Here is a 19,306-nt window from a genome sequence, read left to right as displayed (position 1 = left end):
GGAATAATATGCACCTGTAAAAACAGTGAGGGTACTCTTTACTGATGAAAACTTCCCAAATATGTTGTTGGGTGAAAAAAGCAAGGTATACTCTATATATACTATTTGTTTTTAAAAGGAAGCTCGTGGTGTTAGGTTATGTATTGTTCTGGAAAAATACATAAGAAATTGGGCATGAGAACTAAGTGGCTGAGGGACAGTTTTGGGAAAAAGACTTTTTACTATGTAATACTCTTAGAATACTGAACTCTATGGAGTACTATGTGAATATATTGAACTATAGGAATGTAAAATACATTTGTTTTTAAAATTCTTCTGATTCACAGTTCTAATAAAAGGCTTTCACCGTTTCTTTTGTTAGAATACATACAGGTAATGTAATACAGTACAGGTAGTAAATAAAATTGTATGTAAGTGGCTGGCTATTGTCTTCTCTTGTTTAATCTGTCTTTAAAAAAGACATGCTATTGTTTGCTTAAATGTGATCAAGTTTACAAAAGATTGAGTACAGGTTATTGATCATCTTGGTCAGAAAGTTACTCTACTTTAGATTTAATTTCAGCATAGAGATTCTTTTCAAGAATGTAACTTGTTGGCTTAAGGAATTTTGAATGCCCATACCAAGCTAGGGGGAACTCTGCAAGCTTGGCTCTCTACTTCCACCTGGTGGTAAAAACTGTGTGGTTCCATGGAAATGGGCTAGAAAGAACTTTTAAAGAATTCCTGCCATCTTGTACAAGTATAACTTGTCAGGTACTACTTTTAATCTACAAATATATGTGATTGGAAATCTCTAAGATTTCTTTCAAAACTTAAGTGAAGTAATTGTTATTTTTAGTACCTGTAACACATACTTGCTGGATATTGGAGATTTCCTATATGATTCTGAATTGAATGAGAAAATGTGAAACTTGGGCTTTATAACTGTTTTCCCTTCTACATTACCAAAAATGTAGGTCATGTAAGGTTAAGGATAATGGTTATGCTATTGCTGAAAGGCGTAAGATGGCAATAGTACTGCCTTCTTTTAATTTTGATTGAAAAAAGGATAGGTTTAATGTTAAGCATCCAGCCTTGGTTATAACTGAAGCTAGAGAATGTTTAGGAGGTAAAAAGTACTAATATAACTGAAAATTAAAATTCTTAGTCTATCTCTAACTAGTATCATGTAATACTAATAAATACTGCAGTTTATTCTATATCTTGCTCCATCTCAGTCACTTAAGAAAGCCCTATGTAGTATGAAGTATTTAATATTAGTTAAGTATTAAATATATTTACATACTTCAAAATTAGTAAGTATGAATTATATATATATTTTTCAAAACAGCTCTAGGATACCAGATAACTATTATAAAGCCCATGAAGTCAATGATTGGAGAGGTCGTTTAAGTGTATAACTTAGAGTATATATACATGGTTTTATGTGTACTTATACCCAGGGGTAATTTTCAAAATATTTACAAACCAGTACAGCAGGAAAAGACATGGATATTGATTATTGATACAGAGCCTGATATCTTCCCAAGCCGAGAATTAATCCTTTGGTGTTTAGATCTTTGTGAGGGAAGGAATCAGTGATGGGCAAACACTTGAGTGGCTTGGAACAGGGCCTATTTACTAACCTTTATGGAAATATTCAGTACTTTAATAACAGAAACTAGTCTTAGTTTTAGTGAATTTGTTTATTTTCAGTTAAATAAGGAGGATATATCTATCTTTTCCTATAGATTCTTTATCATTTTTTTCAGAGTTATATTATCTGTTAATTCCTACATTAGGATTGTCTATGAGTTTGTGTTTTTTCTTGACTCTGGGTCACATTTCTGTTTCTTACACACCTGGTCATTTTGTGTCATAGCACTGTGGATGATGATGATGTAGAGATTCTGAATTCTGTTGCGTTTTGCCTAGCTGGCAATTAAATTACTGCAGGGTAACCTTGTCATATGCAGTGGTTCTTCTAGGGAGATAGAAACAGTGGGGAGAGAGAGTCTAGTTTGAAAAAACCCAGGCTGACTTCCGCTGAATGCAATCACCTGTAAACCAATGACTATTCCCTTCAATTGCCTCTCCTGACATGTAGTAGCAGATCTAAAACAAAGTTTTTATTCTGCATACCCCATGCTACACATAAATTTTATCACAAAAATATAAATTTAAAATGAAAGAATATATAATACTTTAAAACTGAGAAATTTAGTTGATTACAAAAGCTCTGAAGTTCAATAGATGGAGCTGAGTAAGGAATGTTACTCTGCTCTTTTTCAGCGTTTTTATAGTTTGGAAGAAAATACAGTAGATTCTTCATTGTCTTAAATCCTTGGGGAATGAGTCACTGAACTCAACTTTACTATGAATTAAAACATTAAAAACTTTTTCACTTTTATGGATTGAAATATTTCTAAAATATACTCAACTTTTAAGTATGAAAGGAAATTTAATAGTGTATAATAAAGTATATGTTATAGACATAACATTTTATTCTTATATTTGAATTTTTTTATAGCATTTGATACTCGAGTACTGTTTCTCAAATCCTTCTTATTCACTTGGCTTTCTTGATACCAATATCCTCTGGTTCACCTGGCTCTCTTTTTCTTTCTTTCTGCCAATACTTTACAGTCTCGCTTATGGATTCCCCTTTCCTCTTACCTTTTCTCCCCTTCTTTCCTTCCTCCCACAAACATTTAGTGCCAGATAGAACTAGCACTACGGTAGGGACTAGGCATATAAGAGTAAACAAAGTGGGCATTTTTTTTTGCCATTAAGTAAGTAAACGTTAAATCTCTACAAATATTAATAAATGCTGAGATCATTTACATAATTACCTTTCATTGTTTAGTCAACTAAGAGGTCTTCTGAAGGGAGAAACCGTATTTACCTTGGAATCTCCAACACAGAGCATAGCATCTGTCACAGAGCGCACAGGTTTAATAAATGTTTGTTGAATGAATGAACAGTGAGAGACTCATGATACCCTAGAAATACAGTGGTCTGGAACTATACTCTCCAGTACAGTAGCCACTAATAAAATGAAGTTATTTAAATTTAAATTAGTTGAAAGTAGACAAAATTTAAAATTCAGTTCTTTTGTCTCACTAGCAGTATTTCAAGCATACAATCACCATGAGTGTTTAGTGACCACCCTGTTTGATAGTACAGATACAGAACATTTTTATTACTGGACAAGGCTGGAGAATTGTTACCTCTATACTCAGTGGCTCCAGATTGTCATCCTTTTATTCGTTGTTCTTTTTATTGTTTCTCTGCCTCTTTTCCTGTCAGCTGTCATCCTTCTATCTTCCAGTTTGCTGTTTCAGTATTTCTAGTTTTTAACTCAGTTCATCAGATGTGTGACTGGCTGCCCATGGTCTTCCATTTCTTCCAAATTTTCTGATTCTAGATTGAATTATACACAGATAAAGCTACTATATAGTTAAATTGTAGATAAACGACAGTTTTGTAAGTGGTTTTATTATCATCTCTGAATGAATTTTCTTCAGAGCAATTGTATTCATACTCATTGCTTTCCCAGTATGCTCTCTTTAAAGGTGATTGATTATAAGTTACTTTCCTACAGTTTGCAGTCTGTGCTGGAAGATCTCCTGGTTGCTACTTCTGATGGACTTCTTCATCTTATTCACTGGGAAGGAATGACAAATGGAAGAAAAGCTATTAATCTTTGCACAGTACCCTTTTCAGTAGATCTGCAGTCCTCTAGAGGTAGTTATACTTTCTTCATGGGGTAGAACCAGATGTTTAATATTTAATATAATCTAGTTAGATATTTTCTATGGATGAACAATGATTTTTCTACTTTGGAATTATGCAAGGGAGGAGTGTCTGTGTGTGTCTCTGTGTGTGTATATATGAGAGAGAGAGAGAGAGTAGTTTAATTATTTAGTGTTTTTAGGTCATTATTTTTGCCCTTTAAACTGTCCTTACAGAGTTTGTAAGCAAAAATGTGAGGGAATGATTTACTATGTTTATACGCCTATTTCATGTACTTATTTTTTCATCAGTAGGTTCATTCCTGGGCTTTGCAGATGTGCATATCAGAGATATGGAATACTGTGCTACACTTGATGGGTTTGCTGTGGTGTTTAATGATGGTAAAGTTGGATTTATTACACCAGTATCCAGTAGATTTACTGCAGAGGTATGACTTATTTACTCTGAATGTTTATTTTCCATTTATTAATTTTAGTTTTTGTTACTAAATCCCCTCTCATTTTTTATTTTCCAATTTTAAGTGGTTTTTAATTTTTTAAAATCAAACTATACATCTAAATAGTATAAACAGACCAATAAGTCTTGTTAGACACATTGAAGAAAAATGATAGTTCCTGCCCTCCTCCCTGCTCTCTTCACACCCAATTTCCATTCTTATAGGTGACTACTTTTTATTCCTTTACTGGTTATTTTGCTATTTTTCTTTACCACTCTGAGTATTTCCTTTAATTTTCAGTTTTTAGGCTGTATTTATATACTTTGCACTGTGGAAAATAACCATTTACTTTCCTCTTCCCACCACATACTTTTCAAGGTAGCTATTGTGATTTCGATTAGATTACTATTCATTGTTTATATTGTTATTGCTTTGTAAACCCTGTTAGTACTGTCCTCATGTAATATATTTTTTCTTTCCTGCAGATTTTCTCTCCCACTGTGAATTAATAATTTTGTCCTTTACATTTGCTTAGTTTCTTTGTACTTACCACTAACTCAGCCCCACACTTGTCTGCTGGTTACATGAATATCCTCTCAGTTCTTTCAAACGCATAGGTGTTCTGTCTATTTTATCTTCTTGAAGAAATTTCTCTTGGAGCCTTCTGGCCTGCTCCAAACTGGACTGCTTGCTCACAATACATACTTTTAACACAGTTGTAATTTGGGGCTCATCCTGAGGATTTCCTTTACTCCTTTATTTGTATGGGATCATTTTACAGTTAATGATTAATTCATATCTGATTAGTTCACATATGGATTTGGTTGCTGTGACAGATACCCAAAATAAAAATTTGAATACATTGATAGCTCTGTGAGGTTTTGTGGGTTTGGTTGACTGTGATCTTCACCACTGGGTAAACTAACTGGATTATTTCCTTTCTTCCTCTCTCTGTTTCCCAAGTTAATTTGAGAAAAATCTTGGAATTCTTTCCAGAGAATATTAACCTGGCTTGCCTAATATTCTGAGATTTGAGTTATAGAAGATTTGACTAGAGGGCCCAAATTCAGATGTAAACTTTTATTTATCTCTGTTTTCATTCAGTATGGTCCAGAGACCACTGAGGTTTTTTTATTGTTTGTTTTTTCCCAAAGAAAAGGCTCCAATTTTCTGTTGAAGTGGAGGTGGGTGTTTCTTAGCAGCTCAGATTGCGGAAGTACCCTGGGAAGACCCAGCTGCTGCTTAAACAGGCTTTGAACCAGTCCTACTTTTAGTTCAGCCTTTCAGAGACATCCGAATTCCCAAGCCTTTTGTGCACCATATAATGTAAATTTAGCTGTTTGTCAACATTCTTTACTGCCATTTAAAGTTTTTACTCATCCATATACTTCTCAGCTTCCAAAATTTTCTGATGACTACCTCCTTTCCCATTCTTTGCCTTGACAGTTTATGCTTTTTGAAAAAAATCTGTTATAAAAGTTGGAGTTTTAAGAGTCAGAGAAGCTAATATTCATGTTCAGTCTGCTCTTTTCAACTGGAAAGGATTTTAAGGGTATATTTTTTTCTACGTGGCATCAGCTTTAATGTTTCTAGTAACTATTTTTCAGTACCAACTTTATTCAGATAGTAAGGTACTAAATAATACATTTGTGATAACATGTCAATATAGAACTAAGAATAAAAATAAAAATTAGTTTCTTCGAAGAACCTAATTTTTTTACAAGGTACATGTGTATATTTGTAATTATGTTCGGGATTTAAATGTGTTTACTGAAAAGTATTAGAACTGAAAAAGTGATTGACTTTTTTCTGAGTATCAGTTTTTATTAGTGTTTGGTTAAAGAAATTTTTCTCAAGGGTTGAAAAATAATGGAAAGTAGATGGACATTATTAAATGTTATAAATGGAAAATATAAATTACGAAAAAATAGCACATTGTGTTTTACTGGTAGTTGGGAAACACACTCGTAGCATCTTTACATTAAGCATTATTTAAGTGCTTTGTAAAAATTCTGTTGGGCATTATTTAATATATTTGACAGATAAAATATGTCAGATTATGCTACTCTGTTCAGAACCTTTCAGCGAACTAGTTAAGTAGGAGAAAACCTGCTCAGGACAACTTAGAAAAGCTGGAGAGAAAATTTTTTTTTCAATGTGCTCAAAGGTTTTAGAGAGCAAATAAGACATTAAAGAATTATCAGACCTAGGGCAGGCCAGAGGCTCAGAGAGCTAAGCTCATTGTTTGAGGTACAGTGAGCATGAACAAATGAGTCTGTATGCAATAACATGGATGGATCTCACAGAAATGTTGAATGAAAGCAGCTAGACACAAAAGGATATGTGCTATGATTCTATTTTATGCAAAATTAAAGGAAAAAATAAAAACATAGGCAGTTCTAAATTAGAGTTTGTATGGATGGTAATGTTTTAAAGAAAAAGGAAGTGATTACTGTGTAAGTCTGAATATTGGTTACTTTTGTGGTAAGGGTGAAGGTGTATTGAATAGGAGGAACATTGCTGAGGGACTTTTGGGTACTGATAATGCATGGCCTGAGTGATAATTCTATAAGTGTTTACTTTGTGATGTTATTGAGATGTACATTTTTGTTTTTTGAATTTTTCTCTAAAATATTATAATTCATAATAGAAAAGGTTAAAAAAAATAAAGGCACTCTAATGACTCCTGATATATAAATTGGAGAAAAAGCCAAAGTTCTTAGAGTAGCTTTCAAAGCCTTATAAATCTGGCCTCCTATTACATCTATTACCTCATCTGCTACTTCTCCTTCCCCAATTCCACTCCATCTGCACATGCCTCTGTTATATTCTTTGAACATGCCAGAAATGCTATGATAGGGCTTTTGTACTTGCTATATTTCCATAGTACTTTCCTCAGAATACACCTTCATAGGGAAAATCTTTTAATATTACATCCTTCTTCCATACTTCCTCTTCCCATAATTGCTTTGTTATTTGTTTTCTATAGTGTTTACCAACCTCCAATATACTGGCTAATTTTTTTTTAACTTGTCAGCCTCCTAACAAATGTAAGGCAATAAGGGATGTAAGGGATAGATAGGGGTTTGGGTGTGTTTGAATACCTCCTGTATCCTCAGCACCTAGAGTAGTGGCCGGTGAATAGTGGGGACCTGAAAGATATTTGTTACAGGAATGAATTTCAGTTAAGCAGTGATCCATATTTGGCCTTTTGGCTAAATAAAGTGTAGCAGTGGTCCAAGTAATGCTCAATGATACCTTTACCATTTTTTGTTATCTAAAATAATGTCGTCTTGTTAAAATTGAAAAATAAAATTCATACCAAAAAGTAACAAATATTCCATGTTTAGATAGTAGATAATATAGCTCATTTGGTAATTAAGTAAAGTCTGCAGTATTATATTTCAAAAAGAGTTGTAATTATATTGCATCTTCTAATGTTTACTATTGAGATCATCTAAAAATAAAGTGGTGTGTTGTAGTGTACTATTTTTTGTGCTCACTAAACTGTCATGATGACCTTTATCATAGAATTTATAATCTAGGATGTCCTTGATTTGACAGAAGCAGACAATAGAACTGAGTCTATTCTGCATCTATATTTAGAATTAAATAACATATAAGTTGAATAGTGTCATTCATTTATTGAATGCTTAACTTGTTGAATGCTGGGCATTATATTCAGTGGTTTACATATATGTATGTTCTCATGTAATCTTCAAAACACTCTAAGAGATAAATAATCTACAGATAAGAAAACTGAAGCTTGGAAAGGTGAAGTAATCATTTCAGCAAGTGAATGGTAGACCTGAGATGTTATGTCAGGCTGTCAGATACCATGCTATTAACTATTATATTAGAAAGCAAAGAAATAATTGAGAATAGTAAGCAATTGGCAAATCATGAATTGCTTCTAAAGGATAAACCAAATAAAATTTACTGTTTTCCACTGATTGGGAAGTTGAACACTGTGCTTGCTAGGTGACCATGGGAATAATAATAATACTAAGTTAGATATATGCAGTTTGTGCTATCAAGAAGTTTACATCCTAACAGGAAAATCATCTTCATGTAACTTGAATTTGGAGATCAAATGTTCATGTTTTTGTGTTTTATAAATAGAGAGATTAGCACTGGACTGAGCTCATTTGGGGGAATATGTATTAAACCAATTAATGAAATAGAGATTTTAAGGGAGAAAATTCAGATAGTAGTCCTGATGGAATATTTTTCTATCCAGATGAAACGAAATAAAGGCTTATGAAACTGTATGTTTATTGAAGGAGAATTATATTGATTACAGTATATTTTGGAAAACACTTTAAACCTTAACTATTTTTCTTTATTATAGCAGCTTCATGGAGTTTGGCCACAAGATGTTGTTGACGGAACTTGTGTAGCAGTAAATAACAAGTATCGACTAATGGCGTTTGGTTGTGCGAGGTAATTGATATAGACTTCTGCATGTTAAGTTATTGCCAAAAATAATGTTTTTTTAAACATTAGATGTTCTTAACACACTTGTATACTTTGTCATACTATCAAAATTTATGAATCAGCCTTAATATAAAATTTAAAAGTATTTTATTAGATTGAAGGAACAAGTCTAAAGGGCCGATTTTGGAGACTGTTTTTTTTTTTTTTTTTAATCAGGAACTGCTGTAAGGTTTATTAAAACAAAAGCGTACGCTCAATGTGGGGGAATGCGGGCTTAAGAGAGAGCATGGAAGAGTCACCAAGATTGAGTATTTTAATTTGTAAAAGTGAGCTTTTCTTCAGTGGTAGGAAATTGAGTTACAAGTTTAAAAAATTAAACTAGTTAAAATTTAGGTTCTTTACGGTTTAAGAGAGGATGGGGAAGATATTTTCTCTTTTCAAATAATCCTTTCTTTTTAAGACATCAGTGTTGATATTGTCTTTGAACTAGTAGGTGTTCCTTAATGAGCAAATTTAAAGCTCATACATAAAAAAAGTTTCTTGCTTTAATTCAGATAATGCAGGTTTTAGACATAATTTAAAACTGAATATAAATTATTCATTCAACAAATATCTGTTTGTCTGCCATGTACCAGGTACAATCATAAGCACTTGGGATACATTATAGCGAGCCAAAAGATACCTGACTGTCAAGCTTATATTTTAGCTCAAGTAAAAAGATTAAATCAGGTACAGTAATTAATGCCTTATAGTGTATATAGGTGCTTTTTAGTCTTCAAAACTCTTTCTTAAATATGAAATTCCATTTTGGCCTCAAAATGAGACTTTGTGGTTTTACAGAACATACATATATCTAGTATAATCTCCAGCTACAAGTTAAGTATCAAAGTATTTTTTTTAGTATAAATAATACACGCTGTGAGTTACCGCCTTCATTACATTTTCAGTAATCTCTTTGTAAAGTGGGGAATCTTCATTACACTGCTTCTCACTGAGGAGGTAAATGTAGAAATATAAGTAAATTTAACTTGATACAAGATAAGAAAAAGTGTATTTTTTTCATATTCATGGATTTGGTTTGGTTACATTTTGTTCAAAATTTTTAAATCTATGTTCATGAGTACATTTTGCCTATAATTTTTTTATTTCTTACTCTCCTAGTTTCTGTTTTTCCTTGTCTCATAAAACAAGTTGAGGAACGATTTGTTCCTCTCTTCCTCTTCTCTGTTCATCTTTGAATGTGTAGTCAAATTTGTTAATGAAGGCATATGAGCCTAGAATTTTCTTTGTGGGAGTTTTTCGTAGTACTAACTCAATTCAGTTTTAAAAAATAGCTTTAAGGAGATTCAGATTTTCTGTCTCTTCCTAAGTCACTTTGTTAAGTTTTTATAGAAATTGGTTTTTTTCATATGCACTGTCAGATTTATCAGCATAAAGTTTATAATATCCATTTTAACTTTCATATTATAAAATAAAAACATACAGGAAAGTGCATAATCTCAATATTCACAGTTTTACAAATGATTATAATACAAATATGCATCTGTTCAGAACTGGGTCATGAAATAGAACATTGCCAGCTGATAAAAGATTTATCCCTGCTACTTCCTAATCACAACTTTAATCACCAATTTTCTGTCTTTTGTGATAATCATTTCCTTGTCTGTGTAGTTTTACCACTTAAGTATACATTCCTAAAGAGCATAATTTAGTTTTACCTGATTTTTTCTGTTAGGTCAACATTATGAAATTCATCAGTACTGTTTGCTAGTAGCAGAAATCATTTTTGATTGATTTATAGTGTTGCAGTGTGTGAATATGCCATAATTTATTTGATTTACTCTTAATGGACATTTACATTATTTCTTGGTTTCCAAAATAAAAGACAGTCTCTTATAAAAACTCAATATCTGTCAAATATGAGAAGATTAATGATAAATCCGTACTAAGATCTAATACTCAAGTTAATTAAAATTTCTTTTATAGCTACTTTGTTCCAAACAAAATCCATCAGAATTCATGCATTATATTTTGTTATTATTTCTCTTTTGTCACCTTTTGCCTATAACAGTCCTTAACACCTTTATTCTTATTTTTATGACATTAAGAGTCCAGGGTAGTTATTTATAAAATGTCCTACATTCTAAATTTGTTAGAGTGTAGTTAAACATTTTTTGTCATACACAATGTTGTATACTTTCTTTGGCATTATGTAACAATAATGTCAACTTATCACAGTATTAATGATGCTAAATTTGATCACTTATGGTGATAATAGCTGTATTTCTATTATAGAGTTGGGTTTTTTTGGGTTTTTTTGCTTTGAGATTAGCGAGTATTGTCTTTTAAGGAAAAATTTTTTCTGACAATGGGCTGATGAGAAATGGAAATAAAAATAATATAGGCACTATAGAATACTTAAAGGGTGAATTGTTGGTTTTTATAAGTATTAATTTAGCACCTGCTTCTTATATTAGAAATGTTTGGACTCCTCACTGACTTGTTAGATAGAGCTCAGCAACCCAGAGTTAGCACTTGACAATTTGTCAGATGCAGAGCAAAAACTGGCTGTCTTTCTACAAGGTATTTAATTGGGCAGGTAGTCTGGAAAGATACCTGTTCTAGGCATTTGGCTTCTGACTGGAAGAAGATTGAATAACAGAACAGATTATCTTTCCTACCTGAAAAAAACAAAATGGACAAAAATATGAATCAAATGTTTATCAGGCAACAAAGGAGATTGTCCCTGAAAGATGAGAAACAAAATAAGAAAACTCTACAAATTCCCCAGCTTTAATTACTTTGAGAGAATTTCTGAGGCACAGCATAAAATTGGGGAGACAGAGCCTGGCAGAAGCCCTGAGTTGAGTACATGGAAATGAGAGCCTGGGGAAATCATAGCAGCTAGAGCTCACAGGACAGACACCAAAGAGAAAGTGACACAGAGGGAACTCCCGAGATCTGTAGAGTCCCTTTTGAGTCTTAAACTGAAACGTGGAAGATATACAGAAGACCCAAAGTAAACATTGCAGAAGAAAAGATTAATATTAATTTGTAGAAAAAGAGAAATTATCTAAAATAAAACAAAAAAATAATTAAAAACAACATCAGTGAGCTGTGGGATAACTTCAGGTGACCTAATCCTTGAGAAAAGTTGAACTTAGCTGGAAATAAATCAGAGCTGCTTGTGGGGAAACCATCTGACTTCTCCTACCACAAAGGCACATATATCCTGGCAGTCACAAGCCAGTGTATTTTAATGTATGCAAAAGCAGCCTTGGAGTTAAAAGTATTTTACAGAAATCACTTGTGTTGTCAATCTGAAAAAAACTCCATAAGCAGAAATTATATATATATATATTTTAATGATCGTTATAGTTCAGTTTTGAAATGTAGCTTAGAAGTAATATATAGATTTTTAGTTTTGATTTCTGGTCCTTCATAGCTTTGACCCTTGTAACAATTTTTTTAAATGAAATAATTACATACACCATATACACCAAAGAACATATATCATGTGTGTAGATTTAAAAGTGATATAAAAATAATAAAAATGAAAATGTATAAATTACCATTCAATATGAGAAACAGCACATTACCAGTGCTGATGAAGCCCCCTGCCTGCCCCTTTAATATTCCCTTTTCTCCATCCACCATGGCAGTCACTAATCTGCAATTTGTGTACATTAGCTCTTTGCTGTTTGTTTCATTTTTACCACAAATATATTTAACTATTTTAAATGTTTTTTATGCTTTAGAAACAGATTTTATACACACACATTTTAATGCATGTGACTATATTTCATTTCAGTGCAACATGTTATATTACTATATGAATATACCACAGTTTATTTTTCCTTTCTCTTATTACTAACTTCAGATTGTTTCCATTTTTTTGCACTTATACACAGTACTATAATGAACATTGTACATGACAAAGATATTGCTGGGATATATCCAGAAGTGAAATTGCCAGATTACAGAATATGCATTTGTTCAGATTTATGAGATGATTGCAAATTATTTACAGAATGATTTTGTTCTAGTTTACATTTCTACCAGCAGAACTTACTAGTTCCCATAATAATGCTTTTTATATTTGAATTTTTTTTTAACCAAAAGTTTGTTTTTCACAGTGGTTCTGTACAAGTTTATACAATAGATAATACCACTGGAGCTATGCTACTATCTCATAAACTAGAGCTAACAGCAAAACAATATCCTGGTGAGTCCTCCTTTTTTCCTTATTTTAACATTTCTTTCAACATTTTTAATGTATAGTTATGTGTAGTGAACGCTGATTTTTAAATGATGAATGCTATAGGTGAAATATTATTAAAATATATATTATAACAATATTCTATGTGATCCAGGGATTTCTGTGTAGCTAGAAAGGCTCCTGGGATACTTTTTTAATTCTTTCATTTAGTTCTATCTATCCTCACTTAGTTTTTAGCCCCGATATTCCTTATCTGGACTTTGTTCTAGCCTCTTACCCGATTTCATTGCTTGTTATGTTATACCTTCCAGTTCAATTTATTCATTCAACAAGTACTTATTGAGTACTTACTATAGGGCTGACACTTTCTACATGCTGGATACACAACAGTAAACGAAACAAGTCTCTTTCTGAACCCCTTAGTGACTCTTTAGTGAATCCTGTCCACAAGATTAAGTTTAAAGTCCGTCATTGGAAATGCTTTTGACTGAAACTAACAGAAAACCCACCTTACTGTATAACAGGATTTATTTCCTCAAAAAGCAAGAAATCCAGAGGTAAGCTGCTACTGGCATTCATTTGGCCTTTCCTTCACAAGGTCACAAGGTACCTTCTGAGGTCCAGTATTACTTCTGCATTTGAGTTGAGAAAAAAGGAGGAAACAAATCATATCTTTCTTTTTAAATTAAGACAGCAAAAGCTTTCTTACAAGCATTCCCACCTCCTACCTGCTCCAGCTGTCTTCCACTTAGCATCTAATTGGCCATAATTATGTCACGTAGCTGCCTTAGACTTTTCAAGCCTTTATGGCAGTAGTGGGCAAGGGAGAACAAGGATGGGAATAGATACTGGAGTAATGAACCAACAGGTCTACCACATATATAGCATGTAAGGTCTTTTGCCAGCTCTCTCTGGCATTATTTCTTGGTTGACTCTGGCCTTAGAGTGTCCATAATTTTACCACCGGACCCCTATGTTAAAAGAAAAACCAAAAGTTCTGTTTATTAAGTAGCTGGGTCTAAACAACTTAATAGGTATCTATGTCCTAGCAACCCAGTAGCATTTTCAAAAAAATAATGCACATAAGTGGAAAGAAAAAAATATTTTTTACTAACAGACTGTCTATGCCTGTTGGACACTACACAATTTCTCAAACCTTGGAGTCAGTTGGGTACAGTAACCCACATTTCCTGTTCCACATTGATTTTCACACACTTTTTACACATCAGTTTCTAAAAACCCACCTTCACAAAGATGTAACAACATCAAAATAAATGTAGTACAACCTAATGTTGCAACTGTGAACCACCAGGAGCTAATAGTTTACGTTGTGTCCAACAGATACTATATATGTAACAGGTATATATATGTACCACATTTTCTTTATCCAGTCTATCAAGGGGCATTTCAGTTATTTCCATGTCTTGGCCACCGTGAATAATGCTGCAGTGAACATTGAGTGCATATATCTTTATGGATAAATGTTTTCAAACTTTTGGAGTAGATCAGAGGGATTGCTGGGCCATATGGTAATTCTATTCTTAGTTTTTTGAGGAACCTCCATACCATTTTCCATAGTGGTTGTACCAATTTACATTCCCACCAGCAGTGTATGAGGCGTCCTTTTTCCCCACAACCTCTCCAATACTTGTTATTACTTGTCTTGATGATAGCCATTCTAACAGGTGCGAGGTGGTATCTCATTGTATACAACTCAATAGTACATCATATGTTCACCACTCAAAGTTAACTTTCTTTGTGATAGCACAGGTCATGAGATTATCATCTTGTTCAGGGTGGCATGGCCGTAGATAAAGATACTATAAATCTTTTTAAAATTGCTGCTGGAAATGCTGGCATGTTTCATTTAAGTCTACAGTAAAGAAACTTGGATTTTACTACACAATGAAATTTTCTCCTTTGATAATTATATGTGGGGTCGAAAGAATAATTATCAAAAGAAATATGAGCACCTAGAATATTCAACCTGGAGTTTATTTACTTAATCCTAATATAAGATTAAACTTCAGTTTATTTTAACTTGGATCCCTCTGATATTGCCAGTAGAGCATGAAGTTCATGGTAAAATATTTTACATTCTAAAACACCTTCTACTTTGCAGAGCACTTTAATATTCAGTGCCACATCATTCAAACAGGGTCTTACCCCCATTTAACAGAAATTGATTTCCCCAAAGCCAGAGACTTTTAAGACTACTCTTTTGTAGTTATTCAAGTGGCCCAAAACAGCTTTCAGTTCTTATAAATCACTTGGGCACTGAGTTTGTTCTGCTTAGGTCAAATGAAGGCTAATGCCCTTACTATTTTTAAATAACCCAAAATGAGCCAGATTCATCTCATTATTTGATGCAGACTTGCCTTTTTGCTTATTAATCAACTCGAAAATACAGACTGTAAAAAATAAGTATTTCTGAAGCAATCATTTATTTTTAACTCTTCTCACAATTGCTTAACAGACATTTGGAACAAAACAGGAGCTGTTAAATTGGTCAGATGGTCTCCTGACAATAGTGTTGTAATAGTGACCTGGGAATATGGAGGCCTTTCTTTATGGAGTGTATTTGGAGCCCAGCTGATTTGTACGCTTGGAGGAGATTTTGCGTGAGTCAATAAAGACAATTTTTAGATAAAAATAACTCCATTATCTCTTAGACAATACACACACACAGAGAAACTTGTTATTCAGCTACCCTTTCGCCTTATTTAACTTGTACCCCAAAACAATTTGTAAGATTCAGAATTAATTTGTTCAGAATGTATTGATTCTCCAAACATCCATCTTCTTGAAACTTACTATTAATAAAAAATGCATTTATTTATTGAACTTCTTTTGTATATATGATAGTATGTTAGATTCAAGGCTAAATAAGATATGGTTCTACCTTCAAGTAGCTTATTATCTAATAAGAGTAGTAAGCTTTAGGAAGTGGGAAATTACATTATCTTATTGGGTTAATAAAAGTTAACCCACTGGGTTGGTAGGAGAGAGTTTATATCTCTGCCCACCTCATATACCACTTTGAACCTTATTCCTAACAAAATGAACACACATTCCTAAACTGCACGACCCTCTCACAGAGTTACTTAGGACTATAGAAGACTATGTCTCAATGTTATACCTAGAAGTATTAACCAGCAGTCTCATATTTCATGCATTATAATATGTTTCTATTTTGAAAGAACAAAATCAAGTTGATTTTTTAAAAAATTAAAGCTAAATGTTATATGTAATTAGAAAACTCTCAAGTTTCAATTCTGTTTTAGTTATAGGTCTGATGGTACCAAAAAAGATCCCCTTAAGATCAACTCTATGGTAAGTACTTTCTATATAAAATATTGGTATAGTGTAGAAAACTTTGATATTTCTTTTTTTTCTCATGTTGGTCTGATAAATTACAAAACCATTTTAGTCTCAGCAGAATCTTCTCAGCAGCAGAACTGCTTCTTATCAAAGCAGTTCTTGCTTTGATAAAGGGTTTTTTTTTTTAATCAGAAGGCTGTTCAATTTTTAGTATTTGATTTTGCTTCTGCTTAGATGTGTCCTACAAGCCCCTGTCATCTTTGTAAACATAGTGCCATAGTGAAATCAGGCCCTCGTTTTTCCTAAGCACACCTTATTTCTTGTGCAACTCACTAGCACCCATTTCTCATGACCCCTTTTAATATAAAGTATGAAACTCTCATTGACTCTCTATTCCTGGAGGAAATGCACTGTGTATTATTTGAGCACATTTTTTAAGCTTTCTGTAGAAGTATATCAAGAGAATTATAGTTGCTGTCATAACAATATTTTTATTACCTATTTTCATGAGTGTCTGTAGAAAGCAGTGAGGTGTAACTCCTGTCTTTACATAAAAGCATTTTCTTTCTGTAGCTCCTCTGTTTACTGTCTTTGTGAAATTAGTGCTTATGAGTACTCCAGAGGGGAAGGAATTTTGTGATCTTCAGTTTCTCAGAGAATTAAAACTACCATGGTTATGGTGGTTCCCAACCTTTCACCAACAAGGACCCTATTTGCTGTCTCTCCCAACTCCGTATTTTAAAGTAGGTTTTTGAGCAAATAAAGTAACTACTGATCAGTGCTTCTGGATGGCATGCAACAACAACCAATGTAATCAGCCTCACTAAGTTGCTATTTCAGTCACAAACTAAAAATAAAAGCATTTAAGTTAGCTTGTGCAACTTTTATCATGGGAAAGTAAAAGTTAAATTCTGTAACAATTCTTGGATTCCCCTATTAGTTTTCTTTGCCTTGTGGATTGGGCATCGCTAATCCAAAAAAAAAAAAATTATGGAATATGGTTATAGAATATTTAAATTGACTGGGCCTGGAGAATTTTTTTTTGAACTATCTCATTTTATAGAGGAAGAAACTTAATACCCAGAGAAAACAAATAGCTTGGTCAAAGTAATACTATAAAATGGTAGCCAAGCTGGAATGAAAACTCTAGTTTCACAGCTTCTAATCCAATATTTTTTGCTCTAAACGAAATCCCATCTATTTTGGGTGCTTCTTTGTCAAGCTTTGGATTGACGTGGGTCTTCCTCGGTAAGGAGTTTCTTTGTATTGAGAGTCAGTTAATTACTGGAGAAGTTACAGAGAGCAGTAAGCATTTCTTAGGATTTGGAGTTAAGATTGATCTGTAGTGTTTTCACTATTCTAGGTAGAGAGCGGTGATGGTGGTTTACACTGGAGATAGCTAAGATGTAGATGTAGTTATGATTTTCTGTGTTGTTATAGTTTCTCTAACCTTCAGAAGTCAATAATGGTGTTATTAGTTATTTCAGAATTTGAATATTTGAAGCTTGGAAAGGATAATAAAGTTTTTATTGCTTTGACTTTTTTTCCCCTTTTCCTTATCCTCCCCTCTCCTTCTCTCCAAGAGCTGGGGTGCAGAAGGCTATCACCTATGGGTAATCAGTGGATTTGGTTCTCAAAATACTGAAATTGAGTCTGACCCCAACAGTATAGGTAAACAGCCTGGAATTCTGCTATTTCAGTTTATCAAGAGTGTACTCACCGTAAACCCTTGTATGGTAAGTTTATTTAATTAAAACTGGGTGTTTTTTTTAGTGGCTTATTAGAATATTAGACTCTTCCTTATGACAGATGTGTTGAGTATACTCCCTAAATTGGCATATTATCTTTATATGTATTCCACGATTCTTGTATTTCTTTTTAATTTCTATTAAATTTGCACTAAAATTTTATTTCTGAGCAAGTTTTTTTTTTTTAATAGGGTCACAAGCAACTTGAGAGAAAGTATTGTTTACGGATTTACTTGAATAACTTGAATAAAATTTAGGCTTTATCTGAATAGTATTTCCTAAAGTATGTTCCATCAGGCACTACTTATGAGAAATACCTATAGCAGTCGCACAGAGAAAGGAAAAGTTCTGTTGTCATGTAAGTGTGAAATAAAGGAGTTAAAGCTGTAGAGATTTCTTTATTGTAGGACTCCAGGGTCCTCAGTACACTAATGTGTATTATGAAAATCTAGGATTTGGTATATAAAAAGCAATGTTTCCCAAGCTTATTTAACTATGAATTTTTAAGAAACTCTTTGAAGAAAATATGCCTAGGTACCTGCTTTGGGAAACACTGCCAATCCAAATTATAGTGTAAGTTCCTCATGTTTTATCAACCTGTAATAATATATGTTAATATTATACATGCTTAATATGTAATAATAGTATATGTTATATTTTAGGAATGTATATCTTAATATCTGCCACTAATGGACTTTTTAATATTTGGTGTAATTAAAATTTACAATACATTGAGAAAGAATGTGGAAATAGCTTGAATCTCTAATCTCATTACTATAGTTGAAGAATAAGGATTCATATAAAAATAAGAATAGAGTATTTCTCCTTTCCCCCATCCCAAATAATAATTTTAAAGCACCCTTGAGTTTTATGTCAAGACAACATTTGTACTACAATGGAAAGGTAAGGGGCTGAGGTGCTGATGTGTCTAATTTGAACAGTGAAGAATCTGTCTATAGTTTGAGAACACTGGCCTTCTAATTGAATATCAGGGCATAATCACTAAAAGTAGAAACTATCTTATTTGTCCAAATATCCTCAGAACCTGGCACGGTGCTTGGCACTAATCAAGCATTAACTAAGTGATTATTGAATTGTTGTGAACCAAGACCACAGACTTAGGCTACTCTTCATCCTCCCCATGGTATAAAAGATCCTCCAGCATCCATTAATCCCCATTCCCAATCCATTCCCTTGCCATGTGGGCACATGAGTGATCATACACACACTATTTGACAAGACATGTTTTCTTACCACCATTCATGAGGTATTTTATGTGAAACTAATTTGTAAACTGTAGATAATGACTAGTTATGTTCGGTTTTCTGATGGAAAATCTCATAGCATGGTTATTTTGGAGTAGTAATAAAAGATACTGCTTTAACAGTTGTAAACCTGGGAATATGGAAT

The 19,306-nt window shown here is 33.0% G+C and overlaps 1 protein-coding gene across 5 annotated transcripts in view; it reads left to right on the top strand.

Annotated features, from left to right (window-relative positions):
* Positions 1-19,306, top strand: part of RIC1 (RIC1 homolog, RAB6A GEF complex partner 1) — an 89,732-nt gene that overhangs the window by 49,246 nt on the left and 21,180 nt on the right. For 3 of the 5 annotated variants that reach the window (XM_011376641.2, XM_011376640.2, XM_011376638.2), the window contains exons 5-11: positions 3,584-3,726; positions 4,026-4,162; positions 8,523-8,614; positions 12,745-12,833; positions 15,304-15,448; positions 16,112-16,160; positions 17,732-17,884. In XM_011376641.2, the coding sequence (XP_011374943.1) occupies positions 3,584-3,726; positions 4,026-4,162; positions 8,523-8,614; positions 12,745-12,833; positions 15,304-15,448; positions 16,112-16,160; positions 17,732-17,884 (808 nt within the window). The remainder of the gene's footprint in view (positions 1-3,583; positions 3,727-4,025; positions 4,163-8,522; positions 8,615-12,744; positions 12,834-15,303; positions 15,449-16,111; positions 16,161-17,731; positions 17,885-19,306) is intronic. The other 2 variants (XM_011376639.2, XM_023521274.1) reach the window with 2 other exon arrangements.

The sequence above is a fragment of the Pteropus vampyrus genome, unplaced genomic scaffold (genome assembly GCF_000151845.1).
Source record: "Pteropus vampyrus isolate Shadow unplaced genomic scaffold, Pvam_2.0 Scaffold301, whole genome shotgun sequence".
Taxonomy (NCBI): domain Eukaryota; kingdom Metazoa; phylum Chordata; class Mammalia; order Chiroptera; family Pteropodidae; genus Pteropus; species Pteropus vampyrus.
This window is presented reverse-complemented; position numbering and strand designations above follow the sequence as displayed.